This window comes from Protopterus annectens, chromosome 13.part0, assembly GCF_019279795.1.
Source record: "Protopterus annectens isolate FY-2018-M chromosome 13.part0, PAN1.0, whole genome shotgun sequence".
In the NCBI taxonomy this organism is placed as follows: Eukaryota; Metazoa; Chordata; order Ceratodontiformes; family Protopteridae; genus Protopterus; species Protopterus annectens.
Genome location: NC_056747.1, coordinates 519,266,902 through 519,287,035, shown reverse-complemented (window position 1 = coordinate 519,287,035; position 20,134 = coordinate 519,266,902). Strand labels below are relative to the sequence as shown.

At 41.0% G+C, this 20,134-nt stretch overlaps 1 protein-coding gene across 6 annotated transcripts in view; it reads right to left on the bottom strand.

Annotated features, from left to right (window-relative positions):
* GTF2I (general transcription factor IIi) overlaps nt 1–20,134 on the bottom strand; it is a 1,956,122-nt gene that overhangs the window by 309,906 nt on the left and 1,626,082 nt on the right. For all 6 annotated transcript variants that reach the window (XM_044054149.1, XM_044054150.1, XM_044054148.1 and 3 more), the window contains one exon: nt 1,399–1,451. In XM_044054149.1, coding sequence (XP_043910084.1) covers nt 1,399–1,451 — 53 coding nt within the window. The remainder of the gene's footprint in view (nt 1–1,398; nt 1,452–20,134) is intronic.

The window sequence follows — 20,134 nt, the reverse complement described above, 5'->3', positions numbered from 1 at the left end:
GCTTTTAAGATCAGCAGTTACCTTTGACACAACTGTACCAGAACTCTGTCTTTAGACACAGTCTACTTCACAGTGTATGGAAAGAATTTCATCTCTCTTCCTTGTTATTTGTTGTAAGATATGTTTTATAACTGAATCTCTACCTTCCCTATTAGTTCATCTACAACAGCAGTCTTTTCATCAACTGAAGTCTAACGGTAACTATGGCATTATACTCATGCTCAGGACAACACAATGCACTGTCACAACTGACAACAAATGACTTCAAGTACAAAAGCTGCCGAAGCAAATGTACTAAAGGATAATGCTAATTACAAAATAGAAAATAACAGACTGCGACAATGGTATAGAGGGATATAGCATGTCTACAGCCCAGGTGACCATAGTTTGATTAGCAGACCAGGCAGAGAAGAAAGGCATGCTCATCATGGGGGGGATGATTTTGGAGCTGGCTAAGCCCATACTTCTGCTGTGCTGCCACAGTCTCAGCTGGAGGGTGCAGACATCTCTGGATGCAGGGAGCCGATGCAGGGAGCATACTGGCTTGATCACCTAAGCTGCTTATAGTGGCCCTTGTCAGATCATGTAGAAGAGCACAAACTGACAGACAAAACAGCACAGGCAGGCATTGCAGTGATGCAAGTGCTCACTTCATCACAAGGGGTGGGGGTTAGGACTTGCATAATAAAACACCCTCATACCTGGCATGACAAGTGACCTCTATGTCACGGCTGCACGATGTTCACAGTTGGTTCTCACTCCAATGGATCTGGGAACCTTATCACTGGGGAAACTAATGAACATCCAATAGGAACAGGTTTGATGGTTGGCAAACAATGGGGGGAAAATGTGCCAAATAATAAGGTAAGTACTCATGCTGACTTATACAGAATAAAGCATAACAAATAATGTATAAAATCAAAACTGAGCTTAAACTAAGTAGCATATTTTTTCACAATCTTGTTTGAACTACAGCTTTTTCAGTAGGAAGTCATACCGCTGTCACACAAGCAGACACCACATGATATTAACTGATGTGAAAGGGTACGTGCTCTATGAGCACATCAGTCTACTCAGTTGAAACTGGGAGGTCTCCTCAACTTCCACTAAGGAGAAAATGTGCTTCAGCTACTCTTAACAAATGAACAATAAAAGTTTTGATTAGTTGGCCTACAGCAGTCATCGCAAACACTTTGTTTAGTCATTTACTTGAATCTAGCTCTTTGTGCCCTGGATGACTTTAGCAGGCCAGACAAATACAAAATAACTTCAGACGACTCTAAGGAAGTATCACAAAACATACAACATGCAGGTGTCTGTGTTTGTGTATTTTTTAGTATCTATACATAAAATGCTTTAAAGGCAGAAAACTATACTTAAACACAAGGCTCTATTCACCTGATGAATCATTTGCAGTGGGCTCTGTTATGGCGGTCTCCAACATTTCTGGCCTTCAAAGAAATAAATTACAGATTACAATTTTTACTGTTACTTAGGTTATCAATATAATTTTTAAACAGTTCCACTCATTACTTCAAGTAATCAAAAATAATTCCAAAAAACAGAGATTACTGTAGTTTACTACTTCCCCGTCTCATTTTACAGGGACATAATATGCACTAGAACATCTGCAGAAAAATGAAAATTATGTACTTACCATAATGTTAGATCTTTAAAATCCATACCTTTCCACTTCAAATTCAGGACTGGTTAGCTGTTGCCAACAGTTGCATCAAGACTCTCCCAGACCCTTACCTTCTCCCCTAACTCATCGCTCTTCTCTTCCTCTCCAGTTTTCCCCAGCTATAGCTGGGATCTGATGATAAAGAAATATCAGACGGCCATCGATCCAGGCCCCTTAGCAAGCCGGAATACTATAATAAATGGAAGGAAAGTAAGTGGGGTTGAAAATGTGAAGAGCCATGGATCCTGGAGATATAATGTTAAGTACTTAATGTTGGTAGTTTACATGATCTAGTCTGCACACCTTAACATCAAGACAGAGTCTCCAGCAACAACCTCTTGGGTGGCACCAAGACAGAATACCATGGAGTATGCTGGATGTAAAGCCAGACCTAAATAATGACAGATCACATTAACTTTATATTGACTTGCAAAATGTTTAGTGAAGGCCATACTGCAGCTGCATTAATAGCATCAAAACAGAAATTCCTAAAAAAAAAAAAAATCCTTGGATGCTGATACAAGTTTTGCATTATCTGCTTTAAGTTTACCTGGTAAAGGTTGCTTTTATTTTGAGCACAAAATAATAATAATGTAGTCTGATATGCATCTAGACAGAGTGACCTTGGCAAGAATCCATCCCAGTTTGTTTGAAGTGGGAAAAAAAAAAACTGACCATCCTTTCCTACACCTTTGTTTTGTCTAGACAGAAGCATAGTTGACATCTAGGCAACTCTACCCCCTACTGGAATACTGAGAAAAAAAAATAGGGGAGTTGACTGACAGATTAAACAATCTCCACTGCTACCTCAACAAAACAAAAAAAATGGATAAGAGTGCAAAGAAACCATTTTCTTGTGCAATACAACTTAAGATGGTTTAAAGATAAAGCATGGATCTCAGAAATTCTCCATTGAGCTAAATTCCGACAGGCTGGCGGAGCTGACGTCATCGCACACATGATAACGTCAGCTCAAAAAGCGAAAGAAAAAAAAAATGTAAAAAAGCTTGCAAAAAAATCGGAAATGAAGGGGTGCCACTCGGGACTCATGGCACCCCATTACTTGGACCCCATAACTCGGTAAAAAATTAGTAATTCGGTACGGTTTGGAGGTATGTATATGACTTATTAACTGGAACAATCTAACTGGGCTTTATACCCCCTTTTCAGCATGGTTCCAGGGAGAAATGCTCCATACTATAAGAGTAATATTATTTTGCTTTTATTTAGCACATACACGGTCTCTTTAAAACTGTTGCTAGCATGATTATTAGCTTAAAAAAAGCAGCAAGAATAATAGAGTAAAGTGAAATATAAAGGGGTGGCCAAGGTGGTGCAGCAGTTAGCGTTGTCGCCTCACAGCAAGAGGTTCTCCAGTTTGATCCTCGGCTTGGGTGCCTTCTGTGCGGAGTCTGCATGTCCTCCCTGTGGTCGCGTGGGTTTCCTCCGGTTTCCTCCCACATCCCAAAGACATGCTGCAGGTGGACTGAACACTCTAAATTGGCCCTAGGCATGTGTGTGTGCCTTCTGAGGAAGGTTGGGCGCCGGGCTGGCAACTCGACACTGTAAAACTCCACTGCCAATCATGAGCAGACACGTGATCCACTGTGGCGACCCCTAACCGGGGAAAAGCCGAAAGAAGAAGAAAGTGAAATATAAAGGGTTAATTTAGAAATAGTACAAAATGCAGGAAATTAGAAAATAATAAGTGTGCTGGCAAATATATAGCTTAATTAGATTTTGGCATCCATGCACAAAGGAGTATGTTACTGAGAAACAAGAGTTTGTAAAAATAGCTGTACATATGGTGGTCAAAAAGACAAGATAAAGATATGTAAGATCAAGGAGTGGAACATCAAGCAGGATAAAGCAGGAACATCGAGTTTCAGATAAAGTAGAATACAGAGTTTCCAAAAGATCACCAAGTTTTCAAGGACCAAGGACAATCAAATTAGAAGAAACAAAGGAAGACTGTTATACATCAGACTTTGGAAGAAAACATCAGACTCTGAATAAATATGAGTGTGTATAAACAAGCGTTGGGAATTTGCCATAGACAGCTGACAGTATTCGTGTTACATGCTTGTAGATTCAAAAGCAGAAAGGAAACAGTAAACTCTGCTAACTGAAGCAGTTGGTCTCAGTGCATTTATTGTACTTAGTACAATACAGTAGTAAATTAGTTGGTCACATTAAATAGCTAAATACTGTGGTATGCATGTATACAAATGCAAATAACAACAAGAAACCAACAGAAGGCATGCATATAACTTTACAATGGTGAGGCACGGTTGATGGACCGCATGGTTTCTTGTGATAATTATGTCTTTTATTTTATTCGGTTAGCACGTCCAGTTGCAATGCAAACATTTGCCTTCATGCTTATCCTTTGAAAAAGGATCCAGTTTTCTTGTTTATCTTTTGAAAAAGGATCCAGATGCACAACAGCTGATCTCTGCAAATTCCACAGGTCCTGTACATTCACATAACTGAATCTGCCAGCTGCGTCTGACCACTTTTTGGGAGAACTGATGAGGGACTTTTTATCAATGGAAGACTTGGCCACCTTCCACACAGAAACTGGTAATTCTCTTTTTGTTTCTCATTCTACAGCATGGATGCCATAAAGGATAGGAGTGTGAAGTGTAAAGACTACTTTCCATGTAGACAGTAATGATAGTCCAGCACATGTATGGTTAGGTTTTAAATATTATACCAAACAGAATTGTAGCACATGTAGTACTTTACTAGGTAAAGTTGATGTCAATACCTTACGTAAATGGATTTTTACTTATGATTGGTACATGTCTAAGGTCAAAACTTACAAGTATCGACCAGGGTGTGTGTTTTGTGACAGTGATGATAAATCTATTTGTCTAGTGTGCCACAGAAAGGTTGTTACACAGGTTACATCCAGGGATACACCCCCTGAAAAACAGCCCTTATCTTTTCCTCTGTATCGTAATCCACAGACCCTCCTTAACTCTCCTGTACTGCTGAGACCCTTTTAACAGACATTTCTGATTTTAAAGATAAGCTCTTACAATACGCAAATATTGATTTGGTAACTAGTTTTGTTAATTACTGTTCCAGAGAGGAGTTCAGCTTCATCACCAGACTCTAGACAAAAATTAAATGAAGAGTTTAAAAAAGTTCAAAAGGATAGTCAAAAGAAGTGGAATACGCTCCGTCAGTCTATGGCAACTTTGTTGTCTCAATGTTTGGGTAGCTTAAAGGGTCAGTTAAAAGCACATGAAGAAAAAAATAACACTCTCCAAGATTGGGAAGTAAAGTTTAAATTGCTTACACAGGACCTACAAGCAGAGCAAGAAAAAAATGCACAATATGACACAATGGAAGTTGACTTCGAACAGTGTAAGCAGCTAGAGAAATTACAGAGAGGTAGAGGAAGGGCTTGTAAAGGATCAAAAATATAAACAAACGCAGTATGATTTACACAGATGCACACAACAGCTCAGGGCATTAGATGAAGAGGTAAAGGTCTTAAGAGAACATCTTAAAGAATTGAAAACTGGAGAACGGGAAATTGTTAGGCAGCCTTTAGACATTGTAGGGACAGCTACACCAGCTGATTTGTATCAACAATCAAAAGTGCTACAGACCCTCCCCAAATGGAATGATAAAAAAAGGCATATTTTACAATATGTTAGCTTTTGAGGAATGGGTTAGTTACACTGCAGGCGCAGATGCATGGAATGATTCTTTAACCAAATGTTTTTGGACACTTGTTCCTAAATATTTTAAGACATATACTCAGCTGAAAGACTATCCTTGTAAAGTACAGTTTTGTACCTACCATAAATGTAGATGTTCGAGGATCCACATTGCTGCAGTCATAACCTGAGGGTAGTCCGCTGTCCTCGGTCGGCCCGAATACCAAAGAGCTAGGCTGGCGTCGGTCATTGTCGCCCAGAGCTGACATCAGTACGTAGTAGTACTTAAGCGCATGACCGACGCCATATCCTCAGTCTTTCTTGCCCCAGATGTCAGAAGGCCTAAAAATGAAAGGCCAGAGCCAAAATAGTAAATAACCAACAACCACCAGTGAGGAAATAATGAGTATCCCAAAAGGAAACACAGCAACCACAAACTATAGAGGGGAAGGAGGGAGGGAAAATAGGACTGCAGCAATGTGGATCCTCGAACATCTACATTTATGGTAGGTACAAAACTGTACTATGTTCTTCGTCTCACATTGCTGCAGTCATAACCTGTGGGTAGAATCCCAAAGCAAAGGAAAAGGGAGGCTGGCAAACTAAAAAGCATTAGGAGCTGCTAACATGCCCTGTAAAACTGCAGTGGCAAACCCAGCCCTGGACTTGGAATAAAGAGGGAGATGGTAATGCTTAGTAAATGTGTGTACTGAACTCCAAGTAGCTGCCTCCAAAATATCCTTAGTAGCTACCCCCTCAAAAAGGCAGTAGATGTGGCAGTAGCCCTAGTTGAATGAGGTCTGATCCCCGCAGGAACATTCTTCCCATGATGAGAATAACAAAAAGCAATACAGTGACCAATCCACTTAGAAATAGTTTGTTTTGAAATAGCTTTCCCTTGTGAACCCAAAGCAAAAGAAATAAATAACTGTTGAGTCTGCCTGGACTCTTTAGTTCTGCTCAAATAATAACGTAGCTGCCTGTGGATGTCCAAAGAATGCAAGACTTTTTCCCCCTTATTTTGGGGATCAGCATAAAAAGTAGGCAAATGAATAGACTGGTTCAAGGCCACATTAGAAATCACTTTAGGCATAAAAGTAGGGTTAGTACGCAAAGAAACTCTATCCTTATGGAATATCAGAAAGGGTTCAACTGCCATGAGTGCCTGCAATTCAGATACCCTCCTAGCAGAAGTAATGGCCAACAAAAAAGCAGTCTTCCAAGACAAAAACTTCAACTCAGACGTAGCTGCAGGTTCAAAAGGAGGTAAAGTAAGCTTCTCCAACACAAAATTGAGATCCCAGGAAGTAGGAGCTCTACGTGGGGGTCTTATATTTTTTGCCCCTCTAAGAAATTGTTTAAACAAAGGGTGAGAAAATAAAGGAGGGTCACAATCATAGTGAGCAGAAATGGCTGCAGCATGAACCTTCACAGAAGAAAATGACAAACCCTTGTCCAGTAATTCAGTAAGGTACTGTAGTGCAAAACTCAAATTAGGTACTGAAACATCAAAGCCCTTTGCTGTGCTCCAAAGAAAAAATCTCCTCCATTTATCAGCATAAACTTTTCGAGTACTAGGCCTCCTGGCTTCCAAAATGACATCTAAAACCTGTTGAGGAAGCTGAGACCCCACCGGCTCTAAAACAGAATACGCCAGGCTGTTAGATGCAGGGACTGCACCCTGACATTGAGAAAATGATTGTTTGACTGGGATAACAAGTGAGGAATCTGTGGCAAAGGCCAAGGGGGCTCCTGAATTAAACTCCTCAGCAGAGGATACCAATGCTGACGTGGCCAATCTGGTGCTATTAGAATCATGCAAGGCTTGTCCTGCCTGACTTTCAAGAGTACCTTGGGAAGAAGAGGCAGAGGGGGGAAAGCATAGACGTGAAGGTTGTTCCAACTGAAAGATAGAGCATCCACTTTCCAAGCTTTTGGGTGAAACATCTTTGTGCAAAATTTTGGCAGTTGGAAATTCAGTGGAGAAGCGAACAGATCTATGTCTGGAGTTCCCCAAGCCACGGTCAACTGTTGGAATACCTGAGGGTCCAATTTCCACTCGTGGGGATCCACAATTTGTCTGCTCAAAACGTCTGCTAGGGAGTTCTGTGCTCCTGGCAGAAACTGTGCTTGAAGACTGATGTGCAAACTCAGAGCAGTCTCCCACAATATCATTGCTTGTCTGCAAAGAGGGTAAGAATGGGTTCCCCCCTGCTTGTTGATGTACCACATGACTGTTGTGTTGTCTGTTTGAATCAACACCTGTCCCGGCTGAAGTAGGTCCTTGAAGGCCATCAAGGCAAATTGGACTGCTAACATCTCCTTCATGTTGATATGCAAATGTAGTAGTTTGGGAGGCCACGTGTCTTGTATCCATTTCCCATTGAAGTGTGCTCCCCAAGCCAAGTCCGAGGCATCCGTCGTTATGATCTGACTCGCCTCTGGTCGGGTCACAGAGAGTCCCCTGTTTAGGTGACATTCCTGAGCCCACCACAAGTATTCCTTCTGGATGCAAGGTATTATCCGAATGACAGTGTCCAAACCGTGGCAGTGTTGAGTCCATACACTTTTGAGATACCATTGTAGCTTCCTCATATGCAGTTTGGCATTGGGAAGTACTAGAATGCAAGATGCCATGAACCCCAAGGCTTGAAGGACTGTCCTTGCAGTCAGCCTGGACATTACTGATAACTGCTGGAAGTATAGATGAAGAGTTCTTTGTTTGTCCGGGGTCAGAAATGCCATCTGAGAAGCTGTATTCAGTCTCACACCCAGAAAGCACATGTCCTGAGAGGGCACTAGACTGGACTTTATTTCGCTCACAGAATACCCTAGGCACCTTAAAACTGCCATTACATACTGGAGATGTTGTAGTAACTTGTCTTTGTCTTGAGCAAGAATCAGGCAATCGTCCAGATAAGGATAAATTTGTATTCCCCTCTGTCTGAAGAAAGCAATTACAGGAGCCAGAACTTTTGTGAACACCCTGGGCGCAGTAGATAAACCAAAGGGCAATGCAGAGAACTGATAATGAGAAGTACCAGCCCGAAATCTCAGGAATCTCCTGCAGCTGGGCCTGATAGGGATGTGAAGATAGGCCTCTGAGATCCAGGGTTACCATCCAGTGATCTTTGCCTAGCATAGGCAGAAGTTGTTGCAATGTTAACATCTTGAACTTTGGAATGTCTAGGTAGGTATTGAGAATGGACAAATCCAGAATTGGCCTCCAAGTGTTTCCTTTCTTTGGCACTAGGAATAGACGGGAATAAAATCCTAGGCCTACTTCTGATGGAGGGACCACCTGAATTGCCCCCATCTGCAAAAGCAAAGAAATTTGCTCCTGAGCCTTCAGCCTTTGCTGAGGAGGCACATCCGGCATGCCTTTGAAAGGAGGAAAAGTGTGAAAATAAAACTTGTAACCTTGATTTATTATTTCCAACACCCATTTGTCCTGGGTGACCAAATGCCAGTTTTGTTTGAAAAGTCCCAACTTTCCTCCTAGAGGAGCTGCCAGAAGAGAAGGGTCTGGCAGCTGAAGATACAGGTCATTGGGTCTGTTTACGAAAAGGCTGACCCCTGCCCTCACCAGAAGACTGTGCAGGAGAACTCCAAGTCCTAGGTCTGAAAGAACCCTGAGCGTGAGCCCTGCCTCTACCACGTCTAGACCTGCCCTTAGACTGATAATCCGAAGAAGGGTAGGACCATCCTCTAGCAGGCCATTTCCTACTAAACTTAGGGGGCTGCACCTGCAAAAAATCCTTGACCGTCTGCATAGACTTAGCCTTATCTTCCATCTTTTTCAAAACTGACTCCACAGGAGAACCAAAAAGAACTTCAGATTGAAGAGGAGCATCCAAAATCCGAGCCTTAACATGCTCTGACAAATTTTGATCCTTAAGCCAGGCATGTCTACGAATAACTGAACCTGTAGCAGCCACCCTGGATGAGGCCTGAAGAGCATCGAAACCACACTGCAAAGAATGTTTGCCAACTTGATCTGATGCATGAACCAACTCCTGCAGATCCTTACACTCTATACCCTCAGATAAAGCATCCACCTTAGATTTCAATTGGCCTAACAAAAAGTTCTGATACTTCAGCATATGAAACTGGCAATTCAAAGCCCTCATAGCTAACGTAGAGGAGGTGTACACTTTTTTCCCCCACCTATCTAACGCTCTAGAATCTTTATCCAAAGGAACTGGATTCTTAGCCACAGAAGCCCTGACGCCCTTCGGACCTTGAATAATAGTTTCCGGATCAGCTCTAGGACTCTTGTACAAATACTTATGTGCTTCTGGAACTCTGTAATATCTGTCTGGCTTGACAGGGGCAGGGGGCAAAGAATCAGGATTAAGGGAAGCTTCAGAAAAAACATCCTGAACATCTAAGACAGGGGGAACAGCCAAGGGCCTATGTTGTGGCAAAAACAAAAATTCCCTAAGCCTTTTCCAAGAATCTGAAAAATCCTGACCTTCCCACTTGAAATGTTCCCTCATGGAATGTAAAGTTTCAGAAAAGGAAAAATCCTCTGGAGGAGAAGCAGAAGGACAGGAATCCTCTGCATCCGAATCTGAATAGGGAGGGAAATCCTGAATTTCTTCAGCTGAGGAATCAGAGTAGTCTGAAGAATGCTCCATTCCCTCTAAATCTGCCTCCACCCTAGGCCTCTTCTCTGGGGGGGGCATAGAACCCCTGATCAAAGTAATCAAGTCCTCTGCCATTTTCAACATATGCTTTTTAGGAACAGAGGCTGGAGAGCTAGAACTATGGCCAGGGCCAGCAAGACAAGGTTTGGATTTAGCATGGCCTTTAGCCACTGAAGTAGAAGGCCTAATAACCTTTTGTAAAGATGGAACTACAGATACCTGAGAGGCACCCTCAGCCTGGCCTAACTCCTGAGAGGCCAACCCCTGCAAAAGTAAAGGTTCCCCCTGGGATTCAGCCGAACCCTCGGCAGGATCCACAGTTTCAACCGGAGGTTCCATAGAACCGGCGTCCGCAACGGACGACTCATAGGTTCATAGGTTCATACTAGGCTATCTGCCCAAGGGCATTTACAAGCCTAGCCCATAGTTATTTGGCTTTCGCCACCCCTTTAGTTTGAATAAAACTATGCCTATTATTTTGCTGTGCCTCTGTCAAGCAGTGACACTGAAGTAATCCCTGGGGTATATCTGCGATCCCCCATCCATTGGTCAAGATTCCTCTTGAACAAGGCCAGCAAGGTGCTCTGCCTCACATGTACCGGGATTTTGTTCCACAGCATAGGGAGTCTCTGGGTGATGAATCTGTCCCTCCAGCATGTTCTATTAATAACGGACGACTCATCCGGTTTAGACCTCAAAGATTTATCTTTACGCTTTTTAGCGGTAGCGGGCGTCGGAGGATCCGACGGCATGTTATAGTTACACCGTTTACCGAAAACAAGCCTGGCACAGTCTAATCTTCGTTTAATGGTGCGCTTATTAAATCTAGCACAAAAGCGACACCCGACTACGTCGTGTTCAGGCCCCAGGCAAGGAATACAGAGAGAATGATAATCCCTATGAGTTATCTGTTTCCCACAAGAAATACAATTATTAACTTTTTCTGACATCCGGATAACTGAGGCAAGAAAAGACAAAAATTTCCCCAACGGGGTACTTAGCCCAACTTGGTCTTCGGTCTGAAACTCGAAAAATGAAAATTTCAGAACGCCGAACGGCACTTGCAAACGCTGCTTCTGCTTCGGACCATGCGGCAAGAAAGACTGAGGATATGGCGTCGGTCATGCGCTTAAGTACCACTACGTACTGACGTCAGCTCTGGGCGACAATGACCGACGCCAGCCTAGCTCTTTGGTATTCGGGCCGACCGAGGACAGTGGACTACCCACAGGTTATGACTGCAGCAATGTGAGACGAAGAACATCACTCAGGTGCAACGGATGGCAGCAGTGTTACAGGCATACACATAGGGACGACTGTTAACTACTCGATTGTTAAATCCTTTTAATATTATCATCTCTGACAAAATGTTAGAACAGGCAGATCACGTTTCACTAGTGTTTCAAATTGTGTTCAATAAATCTGATGAAGATATAAAGGATGAAAATACTCAAAAACAGCTTACTCAATGTTTCTTAGAACAAGTGAAGGGAGTTGCAGGTGACATTAAGTGCATTTAACAGGAAACCTCAAACAATTTGCATGACTTAGCGCAAAAATTAATGAGAGGCAAGACAATGTGTGATGATAGCAATCTTTTTCCTTATGTCTTCGCGATGGATGAAGACATGGGACCTTTTGAAGTTGTAGAAGTTTATTCAAAAGGGCGGTGTAGAAGCTGTTGGACAGACCAAGGACAACGGCAGCAGACAGTAGCTTCCACATCTCTGGCTCCAAAGGGCACCAAGGAACAAGGGGAAGAAAGGAAAGCTCTACAGTATTTCTGCTGTAAGCAAAATGGTCATATTAAAAAGAATTGTCCATATTACAGGAAATGGAGGGAAGCACTGGAAAGAAAGGGTAGGTTTATTAAGCAGGGAAAGGATAACTATAAGGTAAAACAAATGACACCACAGGGTGGCGTGTGTCCAGTACATTTTCAGGCTCAAACACCTGTTAATCCACAATATGCAGAAAGTCTGAAAGCAGAAGTCACAAAGTTTAAGTACATAGACGATAGCGAGAGGGATGACAATGATGGTGAAGAGGAGGCAGTACAGTTACAGTTGTGTGCAGCTGCAAAATCATCAGATACAGATGATTGGGAAAATATATAATAGGAGTGTGCCCCCCTACCCAAGAAGTTTCTTTTCTGACATATTTTACGAAGGGGCAGTATGGAAGGCCCCTAACTGATATTTAGATAGAGGGGTCCCCATGGAAAAATGTGTTCTTGGATACGGTAGCAGTTGTTTCAGTTACTAGCCGATCACTCCCACTAGATCCTAGGAAAAGAACATGCATTTCAGGTTTTAATGGTACTGGATGCATAGCAGTGGGTAGTAAAAATTTGTCTATACAATTTACACCAAATGATGGAGGCATACAGGGATTTTTCTAATGCATCCTTTGTGTGTATCAACCATTATAGACATGGATATTATGGACAAAATTGGATTGATCACAGATGTGCCAAATGGCATAATATGGAAGGGCGCAGAAGGATTTTCATGCTGCGCCATACAAATAGATGAGACACTGAAGAAACTGCAATGGGCAGTACACTCAGACGCACAGGATGCATGGCAGTCCTTACAGGCACAGTCTCCGCTTCTGTGGTCAGAAGGACCGACAGATTGTGGAAAACTAGAAATTCCAGTAGGAATAGGAAATGAACAGGATTTTATACCACCTTTCCAAAAGCAATACCCAATACCAAAAGAAGCAGAGTAAGATATGCAAAACTGCATAGCAGATTGGGAAATGGCAGGTATAACAGTAAAAGGTGAAAGTCCTACAAACTCACCCATCTGGCCATTTAAGAAAAAAGATGGTAGTTACAGTTAGTCTTAGATTGCGAAAAGTAAATCAATACACTACCCCTAGGGCGCACAGAGTAAGATATGCAAAACTGCATAGCAGATTGGGAAATGGCAGGTATAACAGTAAAAGTTGAAAGTCCTACAAACTCACCCATCTGGCCATTTAAGAAAAAAGATGGTAGTTACAGTTAGTCTTAGATTGCGAAAAGTAAATCAATACACTACCCCTAGGGCGCATCTAATTCCTGGAGTTCTTGAATTAGCAGCTAATATAAAACCACAGTACCCACCAAAGGTGGAAGGAAGCAAAATCCAAACGCCAACAGTTTATTTAAAGCTACATATACTCCAACATACTTTTTTGTTGATAAAAAACTTCATCAGAATAAACATGCCACTCAATTGTGATCCAAATATACCCTACCAAGTTAAAACCTAACCAATGAAAAAACATTACCTAATTAGATGAATCCCATTTAATAATTAACTGACATTAAAACTAAAAACAACTGGTCCATAGTAAAAGTAATATAAATAACTGGCTAAAAACGTCTATAAAAACATACTGAACATGAACTGTAACGGCAATTAAAACAATAATATTTTCATATAGCATAAAAATAAAAGTACATGTGGATGTCCCATTTCAATAAATATATAATGATAAAAATAAAAAAAATGTATAAAAATAAGTAGATATCAGGGGCAAAATTGAAAAAAACTACAGCTTTGCAGCCCTAAGCTTAAGCAAAGGTGCTAATGAAATATTTTCATTTAAGCCAGTGGGTTTAGCTGCATACAAAGTAATTTGCCAAAGTAATTCTTTATACTCTAGGGTAGTCTCCCAGGCACCCCCTCTGACATCAGCCACAACCACATCCAAAACAAAGAACGTAAAGATTGCTTGTGGGCAAACCAAAGAATGTTTGTATAGAGCATTATTCTACTTACTTTTATACATTTTTTTTTTATTTTTATCTTTATATATTCATTGAAATGGGACATCCACGTGTACTTTTATTATTTTTATTTTTATGCTATATGAAAATATTATTGTTTTAATTGCTGTTACAGTTCATGTTCAGTATGTTTTTATAGAAAAAGTTTTTAGCCAGTTATTTACATTACCTTTACTATGGACCAGTTGTTTTTAGTTTTAATGTCAGTTAATTATTAAATGTGATTCATCTAATTAGGGAATGTTTTTTCATTGGTTAGGTTTTAACTTGGTAGGGTATATTTGGATCACAATTGAGTGGTATGTTTATTCTGATGAAGATTTTTTTTACCAACGACAACGTATGTGGAGTGTATCTAGCGTTAAATAAACTGTTGGCATTTGGCTTTTGACTTCCTGGTGCTTTCTTCCACCTTTGGTGGGTACTATTTGTTGTCTTGGAAGGTTGGATCTCCAGTTTTTGGATTTTGTAGCTAATATAAAACCACAAAGCCAGTGGCTCAAAGTCATTGATTTGGCAAATGGATTTTTGCCATACCACTGAAAAAAGGAACTGGCCAAAATTTGCCTTTACCTTTAACAATCAGCAGTATCTGATGACACGGTTACAGCAAGGGTTTCAAAACAGTCCGGTAATTTTCCATCAGACGGTAGGCAAAATCTTGGAAAGGCAAGAAATGGATGGATCGGTGCTTCATTACATAGATGACATTCTGGTACGGTCTGAAACTGTAGAGTAGCATTTGAAAAACCTGAAAGAGGTTTCCACAACACTGCAGGAGGCAGGATTTAAGGTAAAAAGTGAAGAAATACAGTTTCTTTCACAAGAAGTCAAATTCTTAGGAACCATTATCAAACCCATGGGGAGATCTCCATGCACACAGAGAGTACAAGGTATTTTACAAATGCAAAAGCCAATGACTATTACAGATTTGAATAAATTCATGGGTATCATGAACTACAACAGAGAGTTCAGAGGACTATGCACAAACAGCAGGACCTCTGTATAACATGCTGTCCATGCAAAAAAAATAATAGCATTCTGGAATGGGGTGTGGTAGAGGAACAATCCTTTGCAGCCATGAAGGAGAAATTGCCAAGGGCCACAGAATTGACAGCGCCAACTACAAAGTTACCGTTTGTTTTACAAGCGACCGCAGAGACAAATACACTGTCAGTGATTTTATTACACGGGGGAGACAAAAGTTTTTGAGACCAATTACCTTTTGTAGTCGCAAAATGACTTTGGTAGAAAAGGGATATCACCCCTGTATTCAGCAGTTGTGGCTATATATTGGGGAATCAAACAGACAGAATATCTAACAGCCTTTTCATCCACAATAGTGCAGACACCGCACCATGCAGTGCAGGTACTAGTAGACAGTTTTGAAATGAACAAAATTACCGATGGTATCAGTCAGGCAGTATTTGCTAGGCGGATGACTACTTTCAGTACAAAAAAAATAATCTTTCAAGCAGGAGAAAAATATTATTTGTCTAATTTGCTGGGATATGAGGGAAAACAGCATAACTGCACTGACAATATGACTAAGCCAGAAAAATCCCCCATATCACCAGACTACAATCATTTTTTGCCCTCTCTCTTTGTAGACAGAGCCAGGTACTGGGACAATGGATGGTATGTGACAGGATTTGCAGTGATACTACAAAAGGAAAACTTGGAAGTTCGAGAGCTGGTGCAGCTCCCAGGTCACATGTCAGCCCAAAGAGCTGAATTGGAAGCAGTACTGCATGTACTACAGCACAATAATCCTGTCAATATTTAATCCGATAGTGCATATGTAATAAACTCATTACATTTACACATGACCACATGGGCTCGTAGAGCTTTCATAGACGGTGCAGGAAAACCACTAAAACATGCAGAAGTTCTGCAAAATATATGGAAAACCATATGGCAAAAAAATTTACAATGGCTATTCAGTATCCTAAAGGTAAAACCCCATCAAAAACTGACCTCAGAAGTGTTCAAATTACATGCAAAAGCAGATGCCTTAGCCAAACAGGCAGCAAAGACATCCGGATTTAAAATCAGTTGAGACAGTACAACAAGTTAGCGTATTAAACCAGGCCAGGGATATCATTGAAGATTTGGTTCAAATACAAAAGCAGCAAGGTTTGAAAGAAGAAACTAGTCAATGCATGATAGAAGAGGTCCCACCTAGAGAATTCTGGGTTTATCCCACTACAAAAGGATTAAAATGACCTTATGTGCCATATCAGCTAGCAAAACAGTTGGTAAAATACAATCATCAGGTGCTAGGGCATGTAGGTAGTGAAAAATTATGGCCAGTGGTCAAATGTACTGGAATCCAACTTTAAAAAAGTTGTTTAAGCCAGTTTCAAATGAGTGCTTAATCTGTTTACAGGTTAATGCCAAACGTAAAAAGCCTCAGTTACACAGGGTCATGCCAGCAAACGGACCATGGTATGCGGTTCAAATAGACTATGCAGGACCATTACCACCAGCGAAAGGAAGGTATCGCTACTTGTTAGTGGTGGTAGATGTGTTTTCAAAGTGGGTGGAAGCAATTCCTACCAAAAGACAACCACTAAGGCAACAGCAGAAGCTTTATGGAAAAACATTTTTTGCCACTGGGGATGGCCACGGGTTATCGAGTCTGATAACGGGCCACAATTTGTCAGTCAGCTAAGCAAACAAATGTGTAACTTGTTAGAAATACAAGAAAAATTTCATGTACCCTACCATCCACAGTCCAATGGAATAGTTGAGAAAATGAACAGAACCATTAAGGAAAGACTAAAAAAGGCATGCTTGGAGAAAGGACGGGACTGGGTACAACACTTACCAGGAATTTTGATAGGGGTAAGAGCTACCCCAAACAGCAAGACAGAGATTTCACCACTTAAAATCATGACAAGCAGAAAAATGCCCAAACAACTACCTTTTGATCCGGAGGTTGGACATAACAGACCTTTGTTAGAGGTAGCACAACATCAAAAATGGTTAAAAGACATCAGAGAACAATGTGATTACTTGGTAATGGAGCAAGCATTCCACTTATGAAAAAAGGTTCCACTACTGCCACAGGAACAACACCTTCCCTCCGGGACAAAGGTATTAGTCAAAACATTCCAGACGGATGGTCCATGCGATACTAATTGGTAAGGACCTTTCAAAGTAATGGAACAAATAGGACCTTTAATCTACAAGGTCAAACAGAGTAAGAAAAACAAACCATTGCTAGCTCACAGGTATCAAATGAGAGTCATTGTTTTTAGTGATCAGTAGCAAAATGCATCGCCTTTAAAAGAAGGGAGAGAGCAGATGCTCAATAAAGTTTATGTTTCTGTTTTTTTTTTTAGAAACTAAGTACAAGACTGAATGCCAAGCTTTCTGTAAAGTTTGTTGAAAGTACTCCCAAAGAGGTTTTTAGGACAAACCTGTTTTAATAAGAATGAAAAACGTGATTGTTATTTTAAGAACTGTACTCAGTGGATTCCTTTTGGTAGAATGCCAAACAGACGGAATTAAGATTATTACAACATTTCACGAATAAAGCTTCACTGGGAAAATGCAAAACGAAACACAAGACAGTTTCAGTTGTGAAATGCAAACAAAATGTATTTTTGGGAGCATAACATTCAAAATATATATATCGGCATGGTTAGCTAAATAAGGTCAGGCATACATAAAAATAGAAGAAGAGTCAAAGACTGATGTAAATATTTCAGTACACAGTTCAGCTTCTATTAGATGCTACACGTTCCCCTCTGAAGATGAAACAAAGTGGACAAGCCAAGACATCACATAAAATGTCACAATGTATAGATAACACAAAAATAAAAATAAATTCAACAGGGGAAGAAAAGGGTACAATTTCTACTAACACACTGTTTTTTGTACAAATGTACAAATAGCACAAAAATACAAGGAAACGAACCACGGGTCGGAATACTTACCATTCTGGGTAACAAGCCAGCACTTCATAGGGATCAAGTGGTAAAAATACCACCCACTTGTACCCTGATAGGATAGCAATATCAAAAAACAATATTTCACTTCAATATTACGTTTCCAAGTTTCAAACAAATGGGATGCAGATTTAAGAGAGTTTGGTATGACACACTTTTAGGGGGGAGTAGGAGCAGGATTGGGAACCCTAAATGCTGTGGATGTTAAAATTTTATGAAATAAACTAAAACTAGCAGGACAAGACATATCACAAATTGTACATTTACAAGCCCAATGGAATCCTACAATTTAGTATGTACATAAACAAAATGTACGGTACCAAGAAGGTTTTCTAAGTCATTACAATGTACCCTTAGTAGACAGATTGCAATTTGATACTAATGTATCTATGTTTGTAGATTGGACAAAATGTACTTCAAAGTCAACGTATGTTAAAATGCAAAAAAATTTGTTACAATGTTAAAGTTAAAAAAATTAGTACATGTTGTGACAACTATTCAGCAGGTGGATCCTGTCCACTAGCTGGATAAGTCTGTTCACAGAACAGACTCAGTGTAATCACAGTTTTTGCACTGGAAAAGGTATGTATTATAATGTAACAAAACAAACAGTGATGTGTCAATTTATGGCATTGCCCATAATATTCTGGTCTGTAGCCGCGGTGGTGCAGCAGTAGCATTGTTGCCTCCCAGCAAGAGGTTCTCCCGTTCGATTCTCGGCTGGAACACCTTATGTGTAGAGTCTGCATGTCCTCCTCGCGGTCGAGTCAAAAGACATGCGTAGAAGGGGTGTGCCTTCGTTGAAGGTTGGGCATCGAGCTGGCAACTCGACACCTGTAAAAAGCGGACCAGAGTTCTGCTCAAATGTCAGGAGCCCCCCAAATAAGGAGCTAAATTATGGTGGTGAAAACACTACCAGTAAAAAGTAAATACCAATACCCCTGAATGGGTGAGTAATAGTCATAGAGGGGAGAGAGAGAAAACCAGGGGGCTGGAGGGAGGAAAAAGTACAGTTGTGTACCTACCATAAATGTAGATGTTCAAGTGTATTCACTGTTGCAGTCATTACTCTTGGGTTATCCTGCTGGCAGGCTACCGTCAGTCGGCCAGAATTCCAAAGTCTAGGTCCGGCATCGGTTGCTGTCGCCTCTTCCCTGACTTCAGTGCACCAGGGGTATAAAAGATGCAGCCGACACCATTTTCTTCAGTTTTTCTTGCCCCAGATGTCAGGTGTCCCAAATTGGTAGGCTGAAAAATATGCCAATAAGAAATGCATGCATAAAAATAACATTTCCTTCATCTACAAGCAAATACATCAAAAAGGTTGTATAGGATACAGAAGTGCAGATAAGTCCCAGCAAAGAGAAGGGGGATGGTGGGTGGGTAACCTGGACTGCAACAGTGAATACACTCGAACATCTACATTTATGGTAGGTACACAACTGTACTATGTTCATCGTGTTTCACTGTTGCAGTCATTACTCTTGGGTAGAATCCCAAAGCTGAGTAAGGGTGGCTAGGCTAAATAGGATTAGGAGAGGCTATGAGGCCCTGCAGAACTGCAGTGGCGAAGCCTGCTCTGGACAGAGTAGAGAGGCAAGTGGTAGTGCTTTGTAAAGGTGTGCACTGAACTCCAAGTTGCAGCCTCTAAGATATCTTTAGCTGGTACTCCTCTGAGAAAGGCTGCTGCTCTGGTGGAATGAGGCCTAATGCCCTTAGGCATTGATTTGCCATGTTGAAATTAGCAGAAACAGATGCAATGGCCTACCCATTTTGAAATAGCCTTTCCTTGTGATCCTGCAGCATAAGACACTAAAAGTTGCTCAGTCTTTCTGAAAGCTTTAGTTCTGTCCAAGTAGAAGTGCAACTGCCTGTGTATGTCCAAAAAATGCAGAATTTTCTCACCTTTGTTCTGTGGATTTGGGTAAAAGGTAGGTAAGTGAATGGTTTGGTTGAGGGCCACACTGGACACTACCTTAGGCATAAATGTAGGGTTTGTCCTCAGAGAAACCCTGTCGGGATGAAAAATGATGAAAGGTTCCACTGCCATGAGTGCTTGTAACTCTGAGACTCGCCTTGCAGAGATTATTGCAAGGAGCAGAGCTGTTTTCCAGGATAAGAATTTTATATCCGCTGTTGATGCTGGCTCGAAAGGAAGCAGTGTGAGTTTTTCCAAAACATAATTGAGGTCCCAGGCCGGAATTGGGGATCTCCTTGGAGGCCTAATGTTTTTGGCCCCTCTGAGGTACTGCCTTATTAAAGGATGAGAAAAGATAGGTGGTTCCATATTGTAATGGGCTGAAATGGCAGAGGCATGAATCTTAATTAATGAGAAAGAAAGGCCTTTGTTCAGCATCTCAGTTAGGTATTGTAAAATCTGAGGAATATTT